The sequence below is a fragment of the Moschus berezovskii genome, chromosome 11 (assembly GCF_049115385.1).
Source record: "Moschus berezovskii isolate FMDL1 chromosome 11, NW_MosBer_1.0, whole genome shotgun sequence".
NCBI classification, from domain to species: Eukaryota; Metazoa; Chordata; class Mammalia; order Artiodactyla; family Moschidae; genus Moschus; species Moschus berezovskii.
The window spans coordinates 81,896,031-81,916,920 of record NC_142470.1 but is presented as its reverse complement, the minus strand read 5'-3'; the positions used below and the strand labels follow the sequence as shown (position 1 = coordinate 81,916,920).

The 20,890-nt window shown below is 36.6% G+C and overlaps 1 protein-coding gene across 1 annotated transcript in view; it reads right to left on the bottom strand.

Annotated features, from left to right (window-relative positions):
- LRPPRC (leucine rich pentatricopeptide repeat containing) overlaps positions 1 to 20,890 on the bottom strand; it is a 102,603-nt gene that overhangs the window by 31,789 nt on the left and 49,924 nt on the right. The window contains exons 24-27 of the mRNA XM_055399100.2: positions 17,698 to 17,822; positions 17,084 to 17,190; positions 5,283 to 5,351; positions 4,407 to 4,497 (exon numbers count right to left, since the gene is read on the bottom strand). Coding sequence (XP_055255075.2) covers positions 4,407 to 4,497; positions 5,283 to 5,351; positions 17,084 to 17,190; positions 17,698 to 17,822 — 392 coding nt within the window. The remainder of the gene's footprint in view (positions 1 to 4,406; positions 4,498 to 5,282; positions 5,352 to 17,083; positions 17,191 to 17,697; positions 17,823 to 20,890) is intronic.

Here is a 20,890-nt window from a genome sequence, read left to right as displayed (position 1 = left end):
GTTATCTGAAAAATCAAACAGACTTGGCTGTAACCAGGGAATGGACACTGCCTCAGTAATTCCATCACTTTCCTGGAACTCATGGTTCCTTCTTTAAAGAACAAGAAGCTGAAACTCCAATACTTTGGCCACCTCATGAGACGAGTTGACTCACTGGAAAAGTCTCTGATGCTGGGAAGGATTGGGGACGGGAGGAGAAGGGGACGCAAAGAGTCGGACACGACTGAGCGACTGGACTGACTGACTGATCTACTAAATGAGCTGAGAACTCTTAAGCTATAAAAACCAAGGAATTTTTGACACTATCAGTGAATTTTACAGGAACATAGCTGTGGGACTTCACTGTGGGGCCTCCTGACTAGCATGAAACAACAGCTGGCACTTCACACACATTTCCTATAGTGTTAAACTAAGAGACAAAGATTTTTAGAGTTCAGAGTTTTAATTATAAAGTTGGCAAGTTTTTACGCATTACTGACAGGATGGGGTAATTTCTAAATTTCCTGTGTGTCAATCACCTGATTCTGGTCTCTAAATATCATTCCTCTCTAAAATAAGGTTTGGAGAGGAATTACGCCATATAAGCCGGGATGGTCTTGTTTGGCCTAAAAATAAGGACCTATCAAAGATTAATGGAGTATGTAAAATGACACAGGGAGCTGAAGTAAAGAGGTTCCCAGGGGCCAAAGACGGGACAATTTGGGCACCAAAAAGAATAATGACTGCAAGGAAATGAAACACAAATATACCAAAAAGCTCACAAACTCATTAAAAAAATGTTTAATGATCAACTTAGGAGGTTCCAGGGATACCAGTACTTAAATTTGGTTAACTAGGGAGAAAAAGCAAGTATGTATCTTTTCCTATGCATTTATTTCATATTAATAAAAGAAGCCACAGAACACAGAGCACAAAACATGTAGAGCATTAAAATAATCAAAATAATAATAGGTGTATATGCAAAAAAATACATGGATACAAATGTAGAGAGAGTGATTTTGGAAGGATGGCCATGGACAAGTTAACTCAGATATTGTGTGGACACAACAACATTTGACATTTTGCTTTGTACACTGCTATACTGGCTTGACCCTTCAGTAATTTGGAATACATTCTTGTTGTATGTGTGTAATAATGGAGGAGGGAAGACCATACAGCATGAAAAAGAAATGTCAATGGTCGTAAGTAAAGAAAATAGCACGTAAATAACATCTTAGGATAAATACTCAGGGTGGTTTTCCTGTTTTCTTGGATCTTAGTCCCCTGCAGTGAAAGCATGGTGTCATGGCCACTGGACCACTAGGGAAGTCCCAGAAATGTTCATGTTTTAAATGTTGGGGTTTTAAAAAGAGATTCAAAGAACTTTTATTGCAAAATTATGAATGTAAGTCAGCTCAAGTTTTGGTGAGAGTACTTTATATACACAAAGAATAAATTCTCTTCTTTGTATATGTAAAGAAACTGAAGTGCTTTGAATATAATAAAAATGTAAGAAGGAGAAAAAACTGTCCTTTAGAAATAACAGAATATTCCTTATTAGTAATGTTAAAATAATAATATACATGCAGGTGAGGGAGTTGTTTCATTCATGTAATGTTTGTTGCAGGGCTTAGGAGCTAATTTCACAAGACTATCACAGTGGAAAGTCAAAATATATTAGAAAGGAGAGAACTAAAGTTTGAATTATGGCAGATTCCTATAACAGATCACCTATGAACATCATATTATTAAGTAGAAAAGGAAAGCTGGTTTAGTAGAGCTAGTATTTAAAGGAATGAAAAGTGTTACATTTTTTATTCCTTAATTTACATTATAGTTATATGGAGGCTGGGTGTTACAAAACCATGGAGCAATGTACCTTTGTCTTGTGCATGTTTCTGTAGTATGCTGTAATTCACAACAAAGTCAGTGTGCATATGTGTGTGAAAGGTACTGTTTTAAAATGAACAAGCAAAACTGCCCTTTAACAAATACCCCAAAATAATTAAATGAACTCCTCTCATGGGCTAAAATTATATTATGAAAAAGAATGAGTTCAAAAAAATTCCAATACACTGAACAAATTGTTTTCTCAGAAATCCAGTCTGGACTTTTGCTGTGTTACAGGGCCACATTCTGTATATCATTCCATACTACGTGTTCCTTTTCAAATAAATTGTGCTTTATAAATTATTCAACATATTTAAGTAGTGGTCCAAGTCAGAGGGCAAAAAGGGTAGGGGGCCACACGCAGGAGGAGACAGCTTGCTTTATCTTCAGAAAGGGAAGATTTAGGGTCACCACAACCACATTATTGATTCATAACATGACAGAAGCTGGATTAAAAAGTGTATACTTCCCTATGATGATTCCTCTGGCTTCCAGTCCCATGAGAGGCTGCTGTCACGCTATCTCACCCTCAGAGGCTCCTTGGCTGAGCAGCGGAGAGCGTCTCAGACTACTGGCTCAAATACAGAGCTGGGAGAGGGTGTCCATCAGAACAAATAGAGGGGATTAAAGAAAACGGTAATAAACCTCAGAGTTTATTTGAAAGAGTTCCTGCTTATCCCTAAAGGAAATTTTAAGATGAACTTAAAACTTGTTTTTTCTTTTCCTTTTTAGAAAGACAACAGCAAAAGGTCAGCTCCAGAGGGAAAAAGAAGTCTGTAAAGCTGGCTGCCTCTCATCCTTCCCTGGATGGACCTCATGTATCCTTGCAGCTCTTTCACCCCAAGGTATTGTCAGTCCTGGTTCAGGTCGAACTCTTCTGAAGAACACCAGTTTTCTATCTGCAGTGCCTACCTCAAAGCGAGCACTGTGGACTTCAGAGATATTTCTGAATGAAAGAATTCTATGGGGATGACTTTAAAGGTAGAAACTCATTTAGATGTATCACTTTGGTATTTTTAGTTTGCAAAAAATTAGAACTTAAGAAAGAAAGAATTCGTTTAAAGTAAGAAAAGCAGGGGGCGAGGGGAGAATCAGCACTTTAATACAGGTTATAATCCACTAATTAAGGATCAAATGCCTAAAAGCCAAGTTTTAAAATTCTATACATTCAACAACAACCTCAACATTGGGTGCCAGAATTTGATCATCACTCAAGTGAAAAGTTTTAAGAATTACATGTGAACTGTATGTCAATGTAACCAACGAATGAAATGTAAAATTTACAGCATATTTAATATACATCATCAAGATGTAAGACAAAGCCTCCAATGATAATAAATACAAGTTCAAAAAGACAAATGAATCAACTTATTCACTGTTGTCTATGTTTGGTGAAGGAAAATGAAGAATAAATCGAAATCAAATATCTTTATGTAGCAAAGGAAGGAAGAAAGGTCACCTACTATTCCATCGTTCCTCTCTACAAAATACCTTAAAAGACTGCACAGTTCCAGATGTGTAAACTTGCATAAACATACTAGAGAACTGTTTAACAAGAGTTAAACAGTTAAACAGAGACCACAAGTTTCAGAAATGACCATCACTTTTAACCCTTAGTGCAAATACAAATTCAGCTTAGGGAAACAATTATGGTTGTGAACAAAGATTAAGGTATAAAAATGACTAATGCAGTGTTTTACAGGATGGAAAACTAAAATCTATTCACACGTCTAGCAGTAGGAAACTACTTGAGTAAACTCTAATAAATCTGTTCAATATAGCCATTGGTGAGTGATAAAGTGCAGAAAAAAGTTGGCAATATACAACTGAGTCAAAACTATCCTACAATACAATCACATTTTGAAAAGTAATTGTTTACAATGAGTCTGTATATAAATATGTATTTTTCTGGAAAAATATCTAGACACATGGATATGTCAATGATTATTTATAGAAGTGACTGATAAATTTACCAAAGATTTTAAATTAAAAGAAAAAAAAAAAAAAAAGAATAGTTTCTCCTCAAAAACTATATGGAATTTAGAAAAATGGTAACCTAAACCCTGTATAAGAGACTGCAAAAGAGACATAGGCATTTAGAACAGTCTTTGGGACTCTGTGGGAGAGGGTGAAGGTGGAATGATTGGAGAGAATGGAATTGTAGCATGTATATTATCATAAGTGACCAGTCCAGGTTCAACGCATAAATTTTCCTCTGTTCATTTCTTTGCATTTTTGCTTTTTTAATAAAATTCTTTTTTAGAAATAAAAAAAAAAAATTCTGTGGCTCTGATGAAGAGTTTTCTCACTTCCTCATTATTGCAGTAAGAATGTCAGGGGACTGTAGGATGTTTAGTGAAACAACACAACATTTTGTGATATAAATTCAATCTGGCCTCTACTTGAGCCTCCGTGGAAGACTCCACAAGTGACAACCCCCAGGAGCTTCCTCAGGGCCTGATGTTCCTTTCCAGGCACTGCCTTCCACAGAATAAATGTCTCAAAATAAAAACATGAGGAACAGTCACATTACTTACTATATAGTTTTAGCAGACTGTAGTATAGCTGGTCTCTATCACATTCAAATAGCTTCTGTGTCAGCTCCACTAATTTTTCTAGAGTTTCAACCTTAAAAATAAGATTAACAAAGGGATCTAGATTGTATAAAGGATATATTTTATAGTTGACAAGTCACAGTTGAATAATCCTTCAAATCAGCTTTACCCAAAGGGCAGGCTAACTTGACTTCAAAAGTTAAAGGACTGAGCACAAGAATGCAACTGTACTTAATGCCACTAACTGCACATGTTAAGAATGATTAAAATGATAAATGTGACGCCGTATGTATTTTATCACAATTAAAAACAATTAGAGCTAAAGGATTCTTTGGAGACAAAAATACATATGAATAATTTTTTAGTTGTGAAAACCTCCACGGAGGAGCATTTTGGAAAATTCAAAGATATTGAGGGTGCAGGACTCAGTGAGTACATCTGTATCTGTTAACAGGAATATTCTTCCACCCCAGCTTTATACTCCTCTTTCCCTGTGGCTTTTTCTTGGCACGATGTGAGAGGCATCTGGGCTGGAGTAAAGCAGAAACTCCACTGGGCTCCCATCAAGCATTTCCTCTGGTCAGTAACGACTGAAGCAGATTTCAACTGCCAAGGAAACATCAGCCCTGCTCAAACCAACAAGTAGAATGAAGCCAGCTGAAATCTTCAGAGCCCATGTTATTATTTTTAGGGATTCTGTAGACCTCAGGAACCAGAATTAAGTGATTGCTTATTTGGAAAACAACCAAGGTGACCAAAGCTGCATCTCATGAAATCCCCAAATGCTCACAGGACGTGGAGGACACTTGCTTTCTACTCACAGTTTTAGGTGAGGGAGACCAGAAATTAAACACAAACCTGATTATTTGCAATACATCTATCACAAAACCACTGAAGTCTTGTAGGCCGAGCTCTAATGCCTGGAGTCTGTAAGATAAAATAACCATACAGCACACACGGTAAGGCTTTAGCCAAATGTTAATTCTCCCTCAATGCTATTTTCCCTCCTAATGACCCTGGCTGCCTCCTTCCCAAATGTATACACGAAAAGAAACCTATAACTGAATCCCACAGTTATCGAGGACCTTCAGGATTAGAACAACCTATACTTAACCAATGTCTAGAAGATTTCAGTTATTTCAAAATGCTACTCTGGAGGTCAATTTGAATTCCATAAATCTATAATTATTAAAAATGGCTAAGCATTCTGTAGTTAAAAAAGAAAGAAACCTTAAAAGGATGGACTAAATCAACTCCAAAATATATCAAATTAGACACACACACTTTATAGAGATCCCAAAAGATTCAGAAAGCAAAAATTATCAATACGTTCAGTTCAGTTCAGTTCAGTTGGTCAGTCGTGTCTGACTCTGCGACCCCATGAATCACAGCACGCCAGGCCTCCCTGTCCATCAGCAACTCCTGGAGTTCACTCAAACTCATGTCCATTGAGTCAGTGATGCCATCCAGCCATCTCATTCTCTGTCTCCCCCTTCTTCTCTTGCCCCCAATCTTTCCCAGCATCAGTCTTTTCCAGTAATACGTTACACAGACTTAATAATTATCACAATGATAAACCAATGGCTTTTAAAGAAACATGCCTTGTAAAACTTAGTGATGAAAGTATTCTGATTACCACACATGCTTGCCTAGTATTGAAAACTAAATGTTTCAAGAGCTAGGTACTAAAAACAATCCAAGTACTCAGTTAGTTCATAGTCTTAGTTTATTTCAATAATTGAGATGTATGTTATAGCCTCAATTAGGAATAACTAATAATTAGTCAATAATTCTGGTTTCAAAACAATTACAATTTTGGATACTGAAATAAAAGACAAACCACTTCACATTTAATTTCAAGATCTGTCACTCTATAGCATCTTCATCATTTATGAGGGCTTCCCTATGAAAACACTACATTGTTTAACACATGACCACAGCATATGACAAGAAAACGACGTGCCCTGGCAGCTCCCGTCCAGAGGACACAACCTTACCGCTTTCTTCACTCAGTTTTGTGGACTACACCAAGCACCCCTCAAATCTGATCTCTTATTTCTAAGTCCTCATTATGTTTTATTTCTTAAAATAATATCATACAACGTTAAGTTAAAAGCTGATGCAAGAACCAACATCTCAGGGCTTTGGTAGAACGACCAAAAAAACTGGTATAGAAGTTTGTAAATTAAGTGTTCTCATTCTAACTGTGCAAGTACCCACATTTTGGGTTACAAGAAATAAATGTGGAATAAATTAACTGTTGATGTATATATACATTCTCAAACATCACTAATATTTACTTTCGCATTCAGTTTCTACTCAAGTATGTTCTCACATTATCTGTTCTGTTTCACATGCATTACACTAAAAACGAAGCCAACATCAAATGTACACAAAAAGCCCTTAAAAAAAATACCAGATAATCCTCTTTAGAACATGGCAAAATGTAAGGGCTACATTCACTGACAACTTTCAATATTACTGCTCATCCAAATGGCAATGATCTAAATAGCACAACTTTCATGGCAAACTGTTCCTTTTCGTGGCCGATTAATCTGCTTGTCCCTGGCAAGACAACTGACTTATATGGCAGATATTCCTATGCTTCATTATGAAATTAAGGACTGTTTTCTGAAATGAATCTCAATCATCAAAAGAACATCTAGGTCAGATTAACTAAATCTCCCAGGCTTCTGTAACAGTCTACATTTCTGGCTTATCTCTTAACATCTTACTGAATTTTAAACACTGTAAGTTGAAAGCAAAAAGCAAAAAAAAAAGAAAAGAAAATGTAATCACAACATGGAGAATAGAATTCTAATTGGGATGCTAAACATAACTTATCCAAAACCAATTAATGCTTAATTAAAACAATGAACTCAACTCTAATTTTTCCTGTTTTTCCTAAGTACAATCTATTTAATAGACAGTGAGGATAAAGTAATTATTGTAATTAAAAAAAAACCAAACAGCATGTTTGTTCCACCTGGGTTCCTGTGCTTCAAAACACACTTTGTGCAGCTGCAATTCAGAACTAGGTTCACTTATATTAGAAAAAAGTAATCCAATTTTAAAAATAATTTTCATTAATTTCACTACATCACTGATATAAATTTGCTGTTATCCTAACAGGCTTCTATGTATATTAGTAGAAACAGATATCAAGTATAGTATTGATAATTATCATTTTGAAATGAAAACAGATGAAGATTCTTCTACTTTAAACTCCACCTCAAAGGAGATAATTTTAAATTTAACTAAAATAGTGATTTTTACCTGTTCTGAGTTTTGTTACCATTACTGCTAGAAATGGAAAATGGAAAACCACCACTCTGGCTTCACGTCCTCTAGCTGAAGTAGTAGGAGGAAAATCAAAGGCACAAGGAGGATGGGACAAACAAAACCAATTAGAACCCAACTATCTATCCCCAGAGCCAAAACGGCAAGGAGTAAAAGGGTATCATGGTAATTATTAAAACTTTCAACAATTGTCCTTTCTCTACATTCTCCAGAGACAGACTTAAAGACCATGTCTAGTTAGGAGGAAAACATGGCTGAGCAAGTCAAACCAACAGTCTAACTATCATTAATTAAATATGATCCCGGTGTTACAGAAGATACTAAGTAACTCGTGGGAGAGAGGGAGTATAAACTGGCATGAGAACTGACATCTCCTGAAATTTGGGGGACAGAAGCGGGGAAAATGGAGAAGGAAATGGCAACCCACTCCAGTATTCTTGCCTGGGAAATCCCATGGACAGAGGAGCCTGGAGGGCTGCAACCCATGGGGCTGCAAAAGTTAAACACGACTGAGCACACATACGCACACAGTGGGGGAACTAGCTCTAAAATCCCTTCTTTATATATGAGATCCATTTTGGCTTAGTAAGGAAGGCAAATTAGAATAAAGCCCTGAATTTGATCTGTTAAAGAACAAAGGAAGGAGGAACAAAGGTTGCGAAACTGCTATAGTCCAAAATTTTGGTCCTAAAGGCAAAGTCATAAAAAGAAGGGATATGCCCCCTGAGAAGAGAGCAAATTTACTCTGGCTGAAATGTTATGCAAGAGTAATAGCAGAGAAAGAGAGAGGGAAAATTCAAGAAACAGAAATTCTGGAGAAATTTTAAGTTGTTTCTGTGGTTCAGATATTAAAGGTTGAGAGATCATGGAGGCTGAACTGAATACATGAAAAAGAAAGAGAAAGTGAAGTATCAGTTGCTCACTCGTGTCTGATTCTTTGAGATCCCACAGATTGTAGCCCACTAGACTTCTCTGTCCATAGAATTTCCCAGGAAAGAATACTGGAGTGGGTTGCCATTCCCTAGTCCAAGGGATTTTCCTGACCCAGGATTTGTACCTGAGTCTCCTGCACAGAAGGCAGATTCTGTACCATCTGAGCCATCAGGGAAGCCCCATATGGAATATATAAATATATCAAATCAACAGATCCAACACCTTAAACTTAATGAAACATTATATCTTACCTCAATTTTTAAAAAGAGAGATCATGGAAGCAGAGGCAGAAATGGTGTAAGGGAACCACAGAAAATCTGAAATCAGGATGCAATCTCCAAGTCCATGACAACTACTAACTAAATAACCTCCACACTCACACCTGAACTGAAATTTCACCACCCTAATTACTCCTCAGAGTTGTTCTGTGAGGCTCACACAGAGATGTACATGAAAACCATTTGAGAAGTATTAAAATGTTACTAATATCTGTTATACTGCTTAGCTTGTAATCTAGGTTTGAACCTCAAGAGACGAGGTTAGAGAAAGAAACGGTAAGTCAGTTTAGACTCTTACTCACCTGTGTTTGTATCCTGAGAATTTAGCTGTAATTACTGAGCTGCTCAAAGGGTTAAGAATAAAACTGATATAATTCTCTACAGAAACTTTTAATATGGTTATTTAACATTTCATGTCATTATTTAACTTTCTGTACTTGTTTGTACCATCTCTCCCTGGACTTAAGCTGCAATCTTAAAAACATAAAATGAATTATCTAAACAGTGTTAATTTATTTAAATGACCCACAACACTTCTTTCCTGGGAGGTGAATGAACTTGACTAGAAGAATGAAGTCATTTTCTCTAAACAAGGAAATGCCACCCTATTTTATCATAATATGTTGCGAAAGAAGTATGAGACTAGAATACTAGAGCTCAGAAGGCCTGGGTTTTAGTCCCATCTTTGCTCCTATGAACCATAAAAGAGGTATCATTTATAAACACACAACAAAATTTTGTCTTTATGCATCAGGGGCCTTAAAAATGGTAATAATAACATATGATCCACTTCTGAGAAATGACCCTAAGTAAATAATCTGAAAAACAAATATGCTAGGAGGTAAAGATGTGAATTATGATGACTACTTATAATAGTGAAATTTTCTCAAAAGAGGAATGGGCAAATAATCTTATGCTTTAGAACAGTTCTTACTGACATTCAGAGAAAGCAGAGACAGTGATGCAGGGTGAAAAAAGTATTATGTAAGCTATATGACTCAATTTCAAGTATATACAAAAGAAATAAGCATTGAATAAAGGACAGAAAACCTACAAAGATGACTAGATGAGTAGTGGCACTGACAGTGAGTCTTAATAAACTTGGTGTATTTTAAACAGTAACATATGTTAAGCTTTACTTGAATCTATACATAGGGGAAGGGTTTCCCTGGTAGCTCAGCTGGTAAAGAACCCGCCTGCAATGCAGAAGATCCCAGTTTGATTCCTGGGTTAGAAAGATCCCCTAGAGAAGGGACAGGCTACCCACTCCAGTATTCATGGGCTTCCCTGGTGGTTCAAGACGGTAAAGAATCCACCTGCAATGTAGGAGACCTGCGATCCCTGGGTCGAGAGGATCCCCTGGAAAAGGGAATGGCAACCGACTCCTATATTCTTGCCTGGAGAATCCCCATGGACAGAGGAACCTTGTGGGCTACAGTCCATGGGGGCTGCAAAGAACTGGACACAACTGAAATGACTAAGCACAACACGGCATACACAGGGAGAACAATCAGGTTGACCATCATCACTGGGAAGACAAACCACAACACACAAAGTGTATTTATCTGATATTATTATATAAGTTTACAAAAATAATTTGTGAACATTTCCCCAGTTGTACACTGCATTCCAGAATGTGCCAGAAGAATACTGGAAGGAACTAGGGACAGTCAGCCTACAGAGGATGAGACGGAAGAAGAGAGAAAAGCGTTTGACTTCAACACAAGAAAGAACATCACAGAGAAAGCAGAGCATAAAGCTAACATTCAGTGTTTAACACTGTCCCAGACACTCTAGATATGGTCTTAGCAGTGCTGTCCGATAGAGCCTTAAGAGAAAGCACACGGAGAGAGAAGACAAGTCCTGTCCTGCTCTGGGGCCTTTGCACAGGTAGTGTCCTCTAAGTGAGATGTTTTTGCTTCCACTCATTACGTGCCTTGCTCCTAGTTCATCCTCTAGTTCTCATCCCAAACATAACTTCCTCAAAAAGATGTATCTAGTCTTGAAATAGATACTTAACAGCATGTTCTGTTACAATAAAACAATTATGTGCACTTTCATCTTTCTAAAGTCTATCTTATGTGATCCATAACTGTTTATAGAAGGAAGAAAGGGAAGAGAGAAATGGAGGGGAAACTGATCACACTGGGAAGCCACGCAAATTTTAGAAACCACGCAAATTTTATCAACCACCTTAGTTAAAGGACTTGATCCAGTTTTAAGTGACGAAATATGCCAATGCCAACGTTATAAGGTTTCATAACGGGAGGTGAAGTTTTCAGATCTAAGTTAGAGCTCAATGGATCTCAAGTCAAAGCTTAGATGATCTTATGCCTCTGTTAATTCATCACTATTGTTTGGTTGCTCAGTCATGTCCAACTCATAGCCTGCCAGGCTCCTCTGTCCATGGGATTTCCCAGGCAAGAATACAGGAGTGGATGGTCATTTCATTCTCCAGTGGATCTTCCCATGTCTCCTGCTTGGCAGCCAGATTCTTTACCAGTGAGCCACCTGCTGCTGCTGCTGCTAAGTCACTTCAGTCGTGTCCGACTCTGTGTGACACCATAGACGGAAGCCCACCAGGCTCCCCTGTCCCTGGGATTCTCCAGGCAAGAACACTGGAGTGGGTTGCCATTTCCTTCTCCAATGTGTGCAAGTGGAAAGTGAAAAGTGAAAGTGAAGTCGCTCAGTCGTGTCCGACCCTTAGCGACCCCACGGACTGCAGCCTACCAGGCTCCTCCATCCATGGGATTTTCTAGGCAATAGTACTGGAGTGGCTTGCCATTCCTGAGAAGCCCTTAATTCACCATCAGTCAGTTCAGTAGCTCAGATGTGTCCAACTCTTTGCAACCCCATGGACTGCAGCACACCGGGCTTCCCGGTCCATCACCAACTCCCAGAGCTTGCTCAAACTCACGTCCATCAAGTCGGTGATGCCATCCAACCATCTCATCCTCTGTTGTCCCCTTCTCCTCCTGCCTTCAATCCTTCCCAATCTCCACCATACTTTCTGCTAATTAAGGTCACTAGCATTGAGATATCTACTATTACATATCATTTAAAATGACCGAGTAAAGTGTCTTGAAAATCCCCACAACCACTATCCTAATTCAGATCCTATTAATCTTACTGTCCCAAACCTCCTTTCATCTATCACACACCCTTCTGCTAGTATAAACTTCTTTCTAACATTGCTGAGAGTTCACTGTCTTCTGAATGAACTCAGCCTGCTTATTCAGATACTGAAGGGTCTCTGGGAACAACCTACCCTTACAAAGTATTTCTTATAAATCCTATACCCCAGGATGAAAGATTTATTTAGGAAATCAGGAAAAAAATAAAACTGGCTTTGTTTGCAGATGACAAGATCTTATATGTAGAAAATACTAAAGACACCACCAAAAAACCTATTAGAACTGATCAATGGATTCAGTAAAGTTGCAGGATACAAAATAAACATAAAGAAGTCAGTTTGACTGCTATCCACTAGGAACAAAATATCTGAAAAAAAAAACTGAAACAATCCTAACTCACAAGATTATCAAAATGATTAAAAAAACCAAACCAACCCTAGGAATAAATTTAACCAAGGCTATGAAAGATCTGTACATTGAAAATTGTGTCAGACACATAACACACACATACACTCACACACAGAGAAGTCCTGCCATTTGCGACAACACAGACGGACCATGACAGCATCATGCTAAGGAAATAAGTCAGAAAAAGGGGAAGACTTTATGATTATCACTTATGTGTGAAACCTAAAAAAGCCAAACTCCTAAAACCAGGGCATATAATGGTGGTTGCCAGGGTCTTGGGGGTGGGGGAAACAGGGAGATGCTGGTCAAACAGTACCAACTTTCAGTTCTAAAATGAATAGGTTCTGGGGATCTAACGCACAACATCACAATTAAACCTAATAATATAGCTTATGTACACACACATTCTCAAATATTTGAATGTTGTTAAGAACAGATCTTAAATGTTCTCACCACAGAAAGGGATAACACTACTATGGTAATCACTTTGTAATATGTATCAAACAACAGAGTGTACACCTTAAAGTTATACAATGTTAAGTGCTACTAATATCTCAATGAAGTTGGAGGAAAAAAGGAACTATTTAGCAATTTCCCTTTTCTACTTCTTTGTTCTACCTCTAATACCTTTAATACACTTCCAACCCCATCCAAACCCCAAATGTGAAGGGTACTACCACATCCATCAATCCACACCCTAAACCCCATTATCGATAAAGTCATCTAATTTCCTACATTAAGAATAAGTTTCTCTCTTGAACTCTCAAAACCATTTATATTTTTCTTATAGCCGTTAACAGTTGTCAGTCTAATACAGATGTTATCTTCATGTATTAATCTTGTGTTCAAGAAGCTTCGCATTAATTCCTTGAGGATCAATCTAGGTCTGATTTACTTTTCTCTCCCTTAGTCTTTCTTTCAGAGGAAAACAACACTCTTTCTGAATATATATAGAATAAGAATATATATATATATCATTACTGAAAACTCAAGAAAATATAGAAAAGTATATAGCAAAATACCAGCTATAATTCTATTCTCCTGCAATAAACAATGGTTAGAAATATAAAACTATGTTAAAACATAATACATTTATGATACATGTAAACCAGCTCATTTAAAAAACACAGGTCATATAATACACCAAACCTTGTCTGGGTCTTCACTTAATGAGAGCATTTTTATGACTGGCTGACTGGCTTATCTTGTCTCCCACAGTGCTTAGGATATAAGGAAGCTTTACTGTATATTTTGCTTTGGAAATTCAACCCGAGTGAATCTACCCTTGGATAACACACTGTTGCATTTTGGGGAATGATAAAAATGTTGTTCAGTATTTATTATGTTCTTTCATACGCTGGTACTGTCCTAGTTTATTAATATTCATTACTTTTAAGATTTTCAATAATCCTTAGAAAATCACAAAGGAGAACTCCAGGCCTTGAATTTTAACAGTCAAAAAATCGAGTTCCCCCTCCTACATTGCTGGTAAGAATGGAAATTGGTACAGTAACTATGAAGAACAGTATGGAGGTTCCTTAGAAAGATAAAAACCGAGTTACCAAATGACCATGCAATCCCACTCCTGGGTATGTATCTGAAGAAAAACACGATCCGAATGGATACATGCACCCCAGTGTTCACTGCAGCACTGCTTACAATAGCAAAGACATGGAAGCAACCTAAATGTCCATCGACAGAGGAACGGATAGAGAAGATGTGGAACATATATACAATGGAATATTACTCAGTGATTAAAAAGAATGAAAACTGTGGGAGAGGGGGAGGGTGGGATGGTTTGGGAGAATGGCACTGAAACATGCATATTATCATATGTGAAACGAATCGCCAGTTCAGGGTCGGCGCATGTTACAGGATGCTCGGGGCTCGTATGTGGGGATGACCCAGAGGGAGGATAAGGGGAGGAGGGAGGTGGGAGGGGGGTTTGGGAGGGGGAACTCATGTGCACCCAGGGCAGATTCATGTCAATGTATGGCAAAACCAACCAATATAATATTGTAAAATAATTAGCCTCCAATAAAAATTTTAAAAAAAAGATAAAATCATTGGCATTTATACATATTGAAATTTTATAATAACATTGAAGACTTTTAGGAAAAAAAAAAAAGAATGAAAATTGCCATTTGCAGCAACATGGATGGACCTAGAGAGTGCCATATTGAGTGAAGTCAGGCAGACAGAAGGAAAAACGTCTTATGACATCCCTTATATGTGGAATCTAAAAAGAAATGATACAAATGAACTCACAAAACAGAAACAGACTCACAGACTTCAAGAACAAGCTTATGGTTGCTGTTGGGAGTGGGTGGCGGGGAAGAATGGGGAAAAGGGATAGTCAGGGAATTTGGGATGGACATGTACACACAACTATATTTAAAATGGGTGACCAGCAAGGACCTACTGAATACCACATGGAACTCTGCCACTCTGTTAAGTGGCAGCCTGGATGGGAGGGGGAATTTGAGGGAGAATGGATCTATGTATATATATGGCTGAGTCCCTTTGATGTTCATCTGAAACTCTGATAACACTGTTTGCTAACTGGCTATACTCTAACACAAAATAAAAAGTTTTAAAAAAAATTCAAGTTCCTACTTTAATTCAACTCCAACTAACCATTAACAAAAAAACCCTAAAAATGTGCCTCAAATATTTCCATATATTGTAGGGTACTGCAGGATTCTGTAAAGCTATTCTTTATCCTTTAAGCAGTTTTGTACACTTTCACTATAAAAATTCTGCCATCAGTATACAGCCATTCCTAAATGATTACACTCAATGAACTGGGGTACACGGGCAAAACTTTAAGTAATTAAGAGGCAGCCTTCTCTTGCCTATTCATGTGACAAGAACGCACCTTACACTAAGCATAATTTTGTGAATTACGTGGGGTGAAGAAGACAAGAGTCTCTCCCTTTAAGGGGCAAAGAGAATTAATATTATTGATTACTAATCCAAGAAACATGCAAGCTGCTTTGCATACTAAATTATGTGACTGAATCTTAAAGAAAGATACTATATTCCCTTTTATAGATGAGGAAGCTTAAAAAGGTTTAGTAAATTGGAGAAGGAAATGGCAACCCACTCCAGTGTTCTTGCCTGGAGAATCCCAGGGACAGGGGAGCCTGATGGGCTGCCGTCTATGGGGTCACACAGAGTTGGACACGACTGAAGTGACTTAGCAGCAGCAGCAACTTACTCTTTATCACAACAGGAAGTAGATGACAAAAGGAGAACCCACTCTTAAGCCTTTTGCTCTTCCTATTATGTCTTGCTTATTACAAAAGAGAGGCACCTGCTTTCCTGCTGTAGAACCTCTAATCGCTATTGTCTGAATACCTGAGTTTTATTTCTGCTCTGATCAGAGACTTACTATATTGATAACATGCATACAGAGCAGCAGAACTCAACAGGCAGACAGCTCCCCTCATTTTCAGATACCTACACTGTGCACTTTCAAGTGAGAGAATTTATACCATTTCCCAGAAAATACAAATGAACTACCTGAGCTACAAAAGCACCTGTCCGAGACAGTACACCCTACTAGACAGTACCCTCTGCTAGAAGGACAGACTGGATTAAAGAGGAAAAAAGAAGAAAGTTCTGAATTAATTTCACAGTCCTTTTTCATGCTTGACGTTTCTCTTCTTTGAAAAATGTCAAGAGAAACTAATAATTTTCTGGGTTATGTGCCTATATTTTCAAATCCATTATACGCAGTCATCAACATAAAAGCAAGGAGGCCAAATACTACCTTGATGTCTCATCCATCATGAGCACTTTTGGGAAAAAACATGGATAGCAAGCAGTAAGGTAAATCTGAGAGAAACATGATGACTGATATATTCACAAGTTTATTTTACACACATTAAGCAATATCTAAGATGATGTGTCCATCTTCTATGAAATGATTTTTTTAGGGGACACAGGACTGTTTTAATAGTGAAATTAATCACAATTTGGACAAACTTCATAGTTGCCCTTTGACTTATCAATTTCAGTAAGCAAAATTTCAATCAAGTCCAGATAAAATATACTAATCCTAAATAGCCCAGGTTTGTCACCTACCATTTCCCATAAGCTGCTTACCACAGTGAAAAAAAAAAAAGAAGAAATTTTAAATTAAATGCCAAACAGTTGCAGACAGCACTTGTTTGGCTGATTAACTTGTAGACAAGCATTACAAATAAATCTGAGCATGGTCTGCAGCAAATTAAATTCCACTGCTTTCAAGAACAAAGAATTCCTTGGCAAAGAGGATTAGCAACTTTACACCCAGGAATGCCAGTTTAATTTAATTGTTCCACAATCCAAGATTTAATATGCAAATGTCATTTTGATATATAACAGTGAATTTAACAAAGTGAAGAAACAAATTCAATATACAACCAGGCTGCCTTTTCTGAACTGTAATTACATACAATAAAGAAGCTGGCCGAGTCCCTCCCTCCAACCCCACATTATTGGGACTGAATTATATTAACATGAATCAAAAAAAGTGTAATTAAAGGTTAAAATTTTAAAATATATTCTAATTAAGAGTCTAAATAGCTGTACAATTAGAATACTGTAGTTAACATCATACCTCAATGATCTTCTTGGCCTCTTTGTAATTTCCTGTTTGTAGGAAGGCAAAGAAGAGATCATAGAGCATAGTCATTTCACCCTGTTCTTGGCTCACAAAGTCCATTGCTAGAGAGGAAAGAAGAAAATATATTAGAAGAAAAAATACAGAGTAATAGAGTATCACTTCAAGAATTCTGAACAAATATCAGAAAACTTTAAATATTCAGAATAACTTAAAGCTTATAGCTATATGAAACAATTTTCAGTCACATTCTTTACCTAACAGCATATATTTATGACATTAAGCACCTATGACTAGCTTCAAAGAGCACTGGTGAGAATAAGGATGAAAATCCCCACAAAGGCAGATCATCAAGAAGTGGAGCAAAAAAAAATAACAAAGGGCAACTTTTCAAAATGAACAGTTACTAAAAACAAGGACATCTGTAATATTAAAAAACTTTACCTAATTATTTTTCTCTTTGACTCAGAAGAGCAACAAAAGTTTCTCTGGATGTGCTTGTCTTCCTGTTAAATTTTCTCCTCACAGCAACACATCAAGATTACACAAGCAAGAAAGAGGAGGAAAAAAAAAGACTTAACAACCCTAAGATATTAGAAGGTAGGACTAACCTTTCTGAATTAGCTCAGTCTCGCCTTTCTCTATCAGCTTACACAAGACATCATGAATCCTTGGCAGGATTTTATACTTTTCATAGCAGTTAATGGCGCTTTCAAGAGCAGCAGGTAAGTCATCCCTTGGAAACAACAAAATATTAACAATGAAAAAAATATATCTAACTGAGAGACACACAATGACCAGTCAAAAAGTACATAGGCAGCTTTTACTTAAGTAGACTACCACAAAGCCAAAACGGAAAAAAAGAATAAACAAAACAAGAAATAATCCTTATATAAAAAGCAATGTTCAGAGCAGACATCATTAGTGGCTCCTCGCTTCCTCCGCTTCACCTTTTATTATTTCACTTGCTAAATGGCACTTTTTAAAGAGTCCAAAAGATGAAGGCATTTTCTCATATTATTTAGAAGTTGCTATAAGAATGCATTATTTCTAAAAGCAAGGACTACTGTCAAATATTTTTTCCAACCACTTAAGTTTATGGTTCTCAATAATTTGGGATTTGGGAAACTTTACTAAATGTGCATCAACGGTCATCAAGAACTTTTCAAGCACTTTCACCTTTCTCATCATAATTTTCAAACTGCTGCCTTTCCAGATAAGGAGGAAATAACTTCAGGACTCATAGTAGGTGTGTAATTAATTAAAGTAAAAAGATATTTTCATTAAGTTATTTATTACATAAGAATATGGAAATATATTCTGTGGGTCCTCAAAACCTATGTTATCCTTTGGGAAACAACAGTATAAGAAGTTATTAAGACCTTGGAAAGCTGTTTAGATACTGTGATCCATGTCTACCTGCCACCTTCCTTTATTTTTAAACAGATGAGGAAATTAAGGCATCCAGAGATTGGGCTACCGTCTATGGGGTCGCACAGAGTCGGACACGACTGAAGTGACTTAGCAGCAGCAGCAGAGATTGACTGATTAGCCGAAGGCCACTAGGAAGACACTGCCATCAGGTCACTGGACTCCCCTTTCAGAGTACATCTAATTATACATTATGCTCTATTAAAAAGCAATGTTGTTCCTTTAACCTAATAAGGTGATGTAATTTGGAAAAATAAACTTAAAAGATTTTTTAAAAGCAAGTATTAAATGTACTTAGAAAACAAACAAACAAACATGGTTACAGGTATGGACCAAAAAGTACAGCCAGTGATAATCTTTGCGGAGAAAACACATTTCTCTCACATGTGCAACAGTTTTTGAAAGGAAGAAAAGCCTGTTAAAATTTTCCGCTGAAGCCCGAACATTTTGGTTCATTATACAAATGTTATGTTGCCCTAGACTGAATTACTATTTTATCCAGATTAAGATTTTAAACTGTACTAAAAAAGTACAATACCAAGAAGAAGCGTTAATTTTACTGCAATAATACTGACACAGTGAAAATGAGCCGATCGGAATGGAACTCCACCTCATCCCCTTACTGAGCCCTGTTTACAGTGCATCTTCTGGTACCCCACAGAGTCATTTGAATTTTTGTCATTTGGGGTGAAGACTAAATTACAGGTTAATTTCAAAACTGCAAGTAGATGTTGCAGGCTAGATTACTGTCATACAAGGGAAATGCTACAGAAGCTACCACATATGATATAAAGCTTTATATAATCCGTATTTTCCTTTGCTTCAGATACAAGTTCAGTTATTACCTTTCCACAATTCCATTTAAGGGAAAAACTAGCAAAATATTTTCAAAAGAAAAACTAACACATAACAGATTTTTAAAAGGCAGGATGATGTGCTTTTTCAGGTCAATTCCCAAACTAGAACAGTATTCTATCTCAATTGTATTTTCCCTATATTAGGTCAAAGCTATCAATAAATGAATGAATAACTCTTCGGTCAATCAAAGAGACACACTAATAAGGTCTTTGGTCTCCAAATATATGCTTCTGAAGATTACACACACTCAGAACAACAACAGAAAAGACAAGGATAGCAAAATGCAAATAATTCATATATATTTGTTAGTAATTTTAAATAACAATGTCACTGATCCCAGGTTGCCAACAAAATGAATTAAAAGTCTGTAATGAAACATTTCATACCTACTGATGATAGAAATAACTAATGACTAGTCATTTCTTTTCAATTCCTATTTATATTCTCACTTGTGTTTGGCTAGATCATGTAACTTTAAGAAAGAGACAAAAATATCCATTCCTCATATAATTTGATGTCATCATTAATCTTTCCCATTTAAGCCTGAAAATTCTGGTTACGGAAATTAAAAATATGAGAAAGTATCTAAAACTGACATTGCTAAAATAGTTGTATACTCATAGGACTTTTGAATTTCAATCCTAATTAATAAGTACTACACACAGCTTGGCTATAACAATGTGACACATTTCAAGAAGTGATGATAAAAAGTAGATTATCACAACAGTTGAACTCCAGGATCTTTGGTTCTCCTCTCAGTTCTAATACTCTAATGTGAGGTTCTATGAACTTGAGCCTAGTAGGTTCATCATCTCAAATGCTTCACACCAGCAGAGAAAACCATCACATGACTATTACTTGTATTAGGCAGGATTACATCAGTAAGTGCAGCAAAATAGCAAATGGAAAAAGGTTGAAACTACTTTACACCCATAACGTGGGGGAAGATTTAATTAATCAGTGTAATTCTATATCCTAAAATGATTTTGCTTTTCTCTGTATGATTTAAAACACTAGAACTGATTTAAAACACTAGAACTGATTTAAAACTAAAATAGAAATAAAAATTTAGCCACTGCTTTCAGAAACCTCAAATAATACTAAGTGAAAACCAACTCTAACATACTATTATCTCTAAGGAAAATCCACTATGATATTTTCAATAACTAGACACCCCTCAAGTATTTCAATGATATAAAGTAATCTTCATAAATAAAATATATGCTAATAAAAAGTAAGCAATCATTTAAAAGTATTTGTGACTGATGCAAATTAACTCAATATGACTTTAATCAAAATTCTACGAGCCGATGAAATAAAAGCAGAATGGAAGAAAGATTTTATAACGATACCAGAAAACAAAGCCCTCCTAACTCAAATTTCTTTATAAATAAACTAAAAATCACAAATGTGTTTCATACAAACTTGAACTGTTAGAACCAATGATAACTATCTATTTACCTATCGATAGCTTTAAACTTGGTCTGCTTACCCATAATAACTTCCAATTCAGAG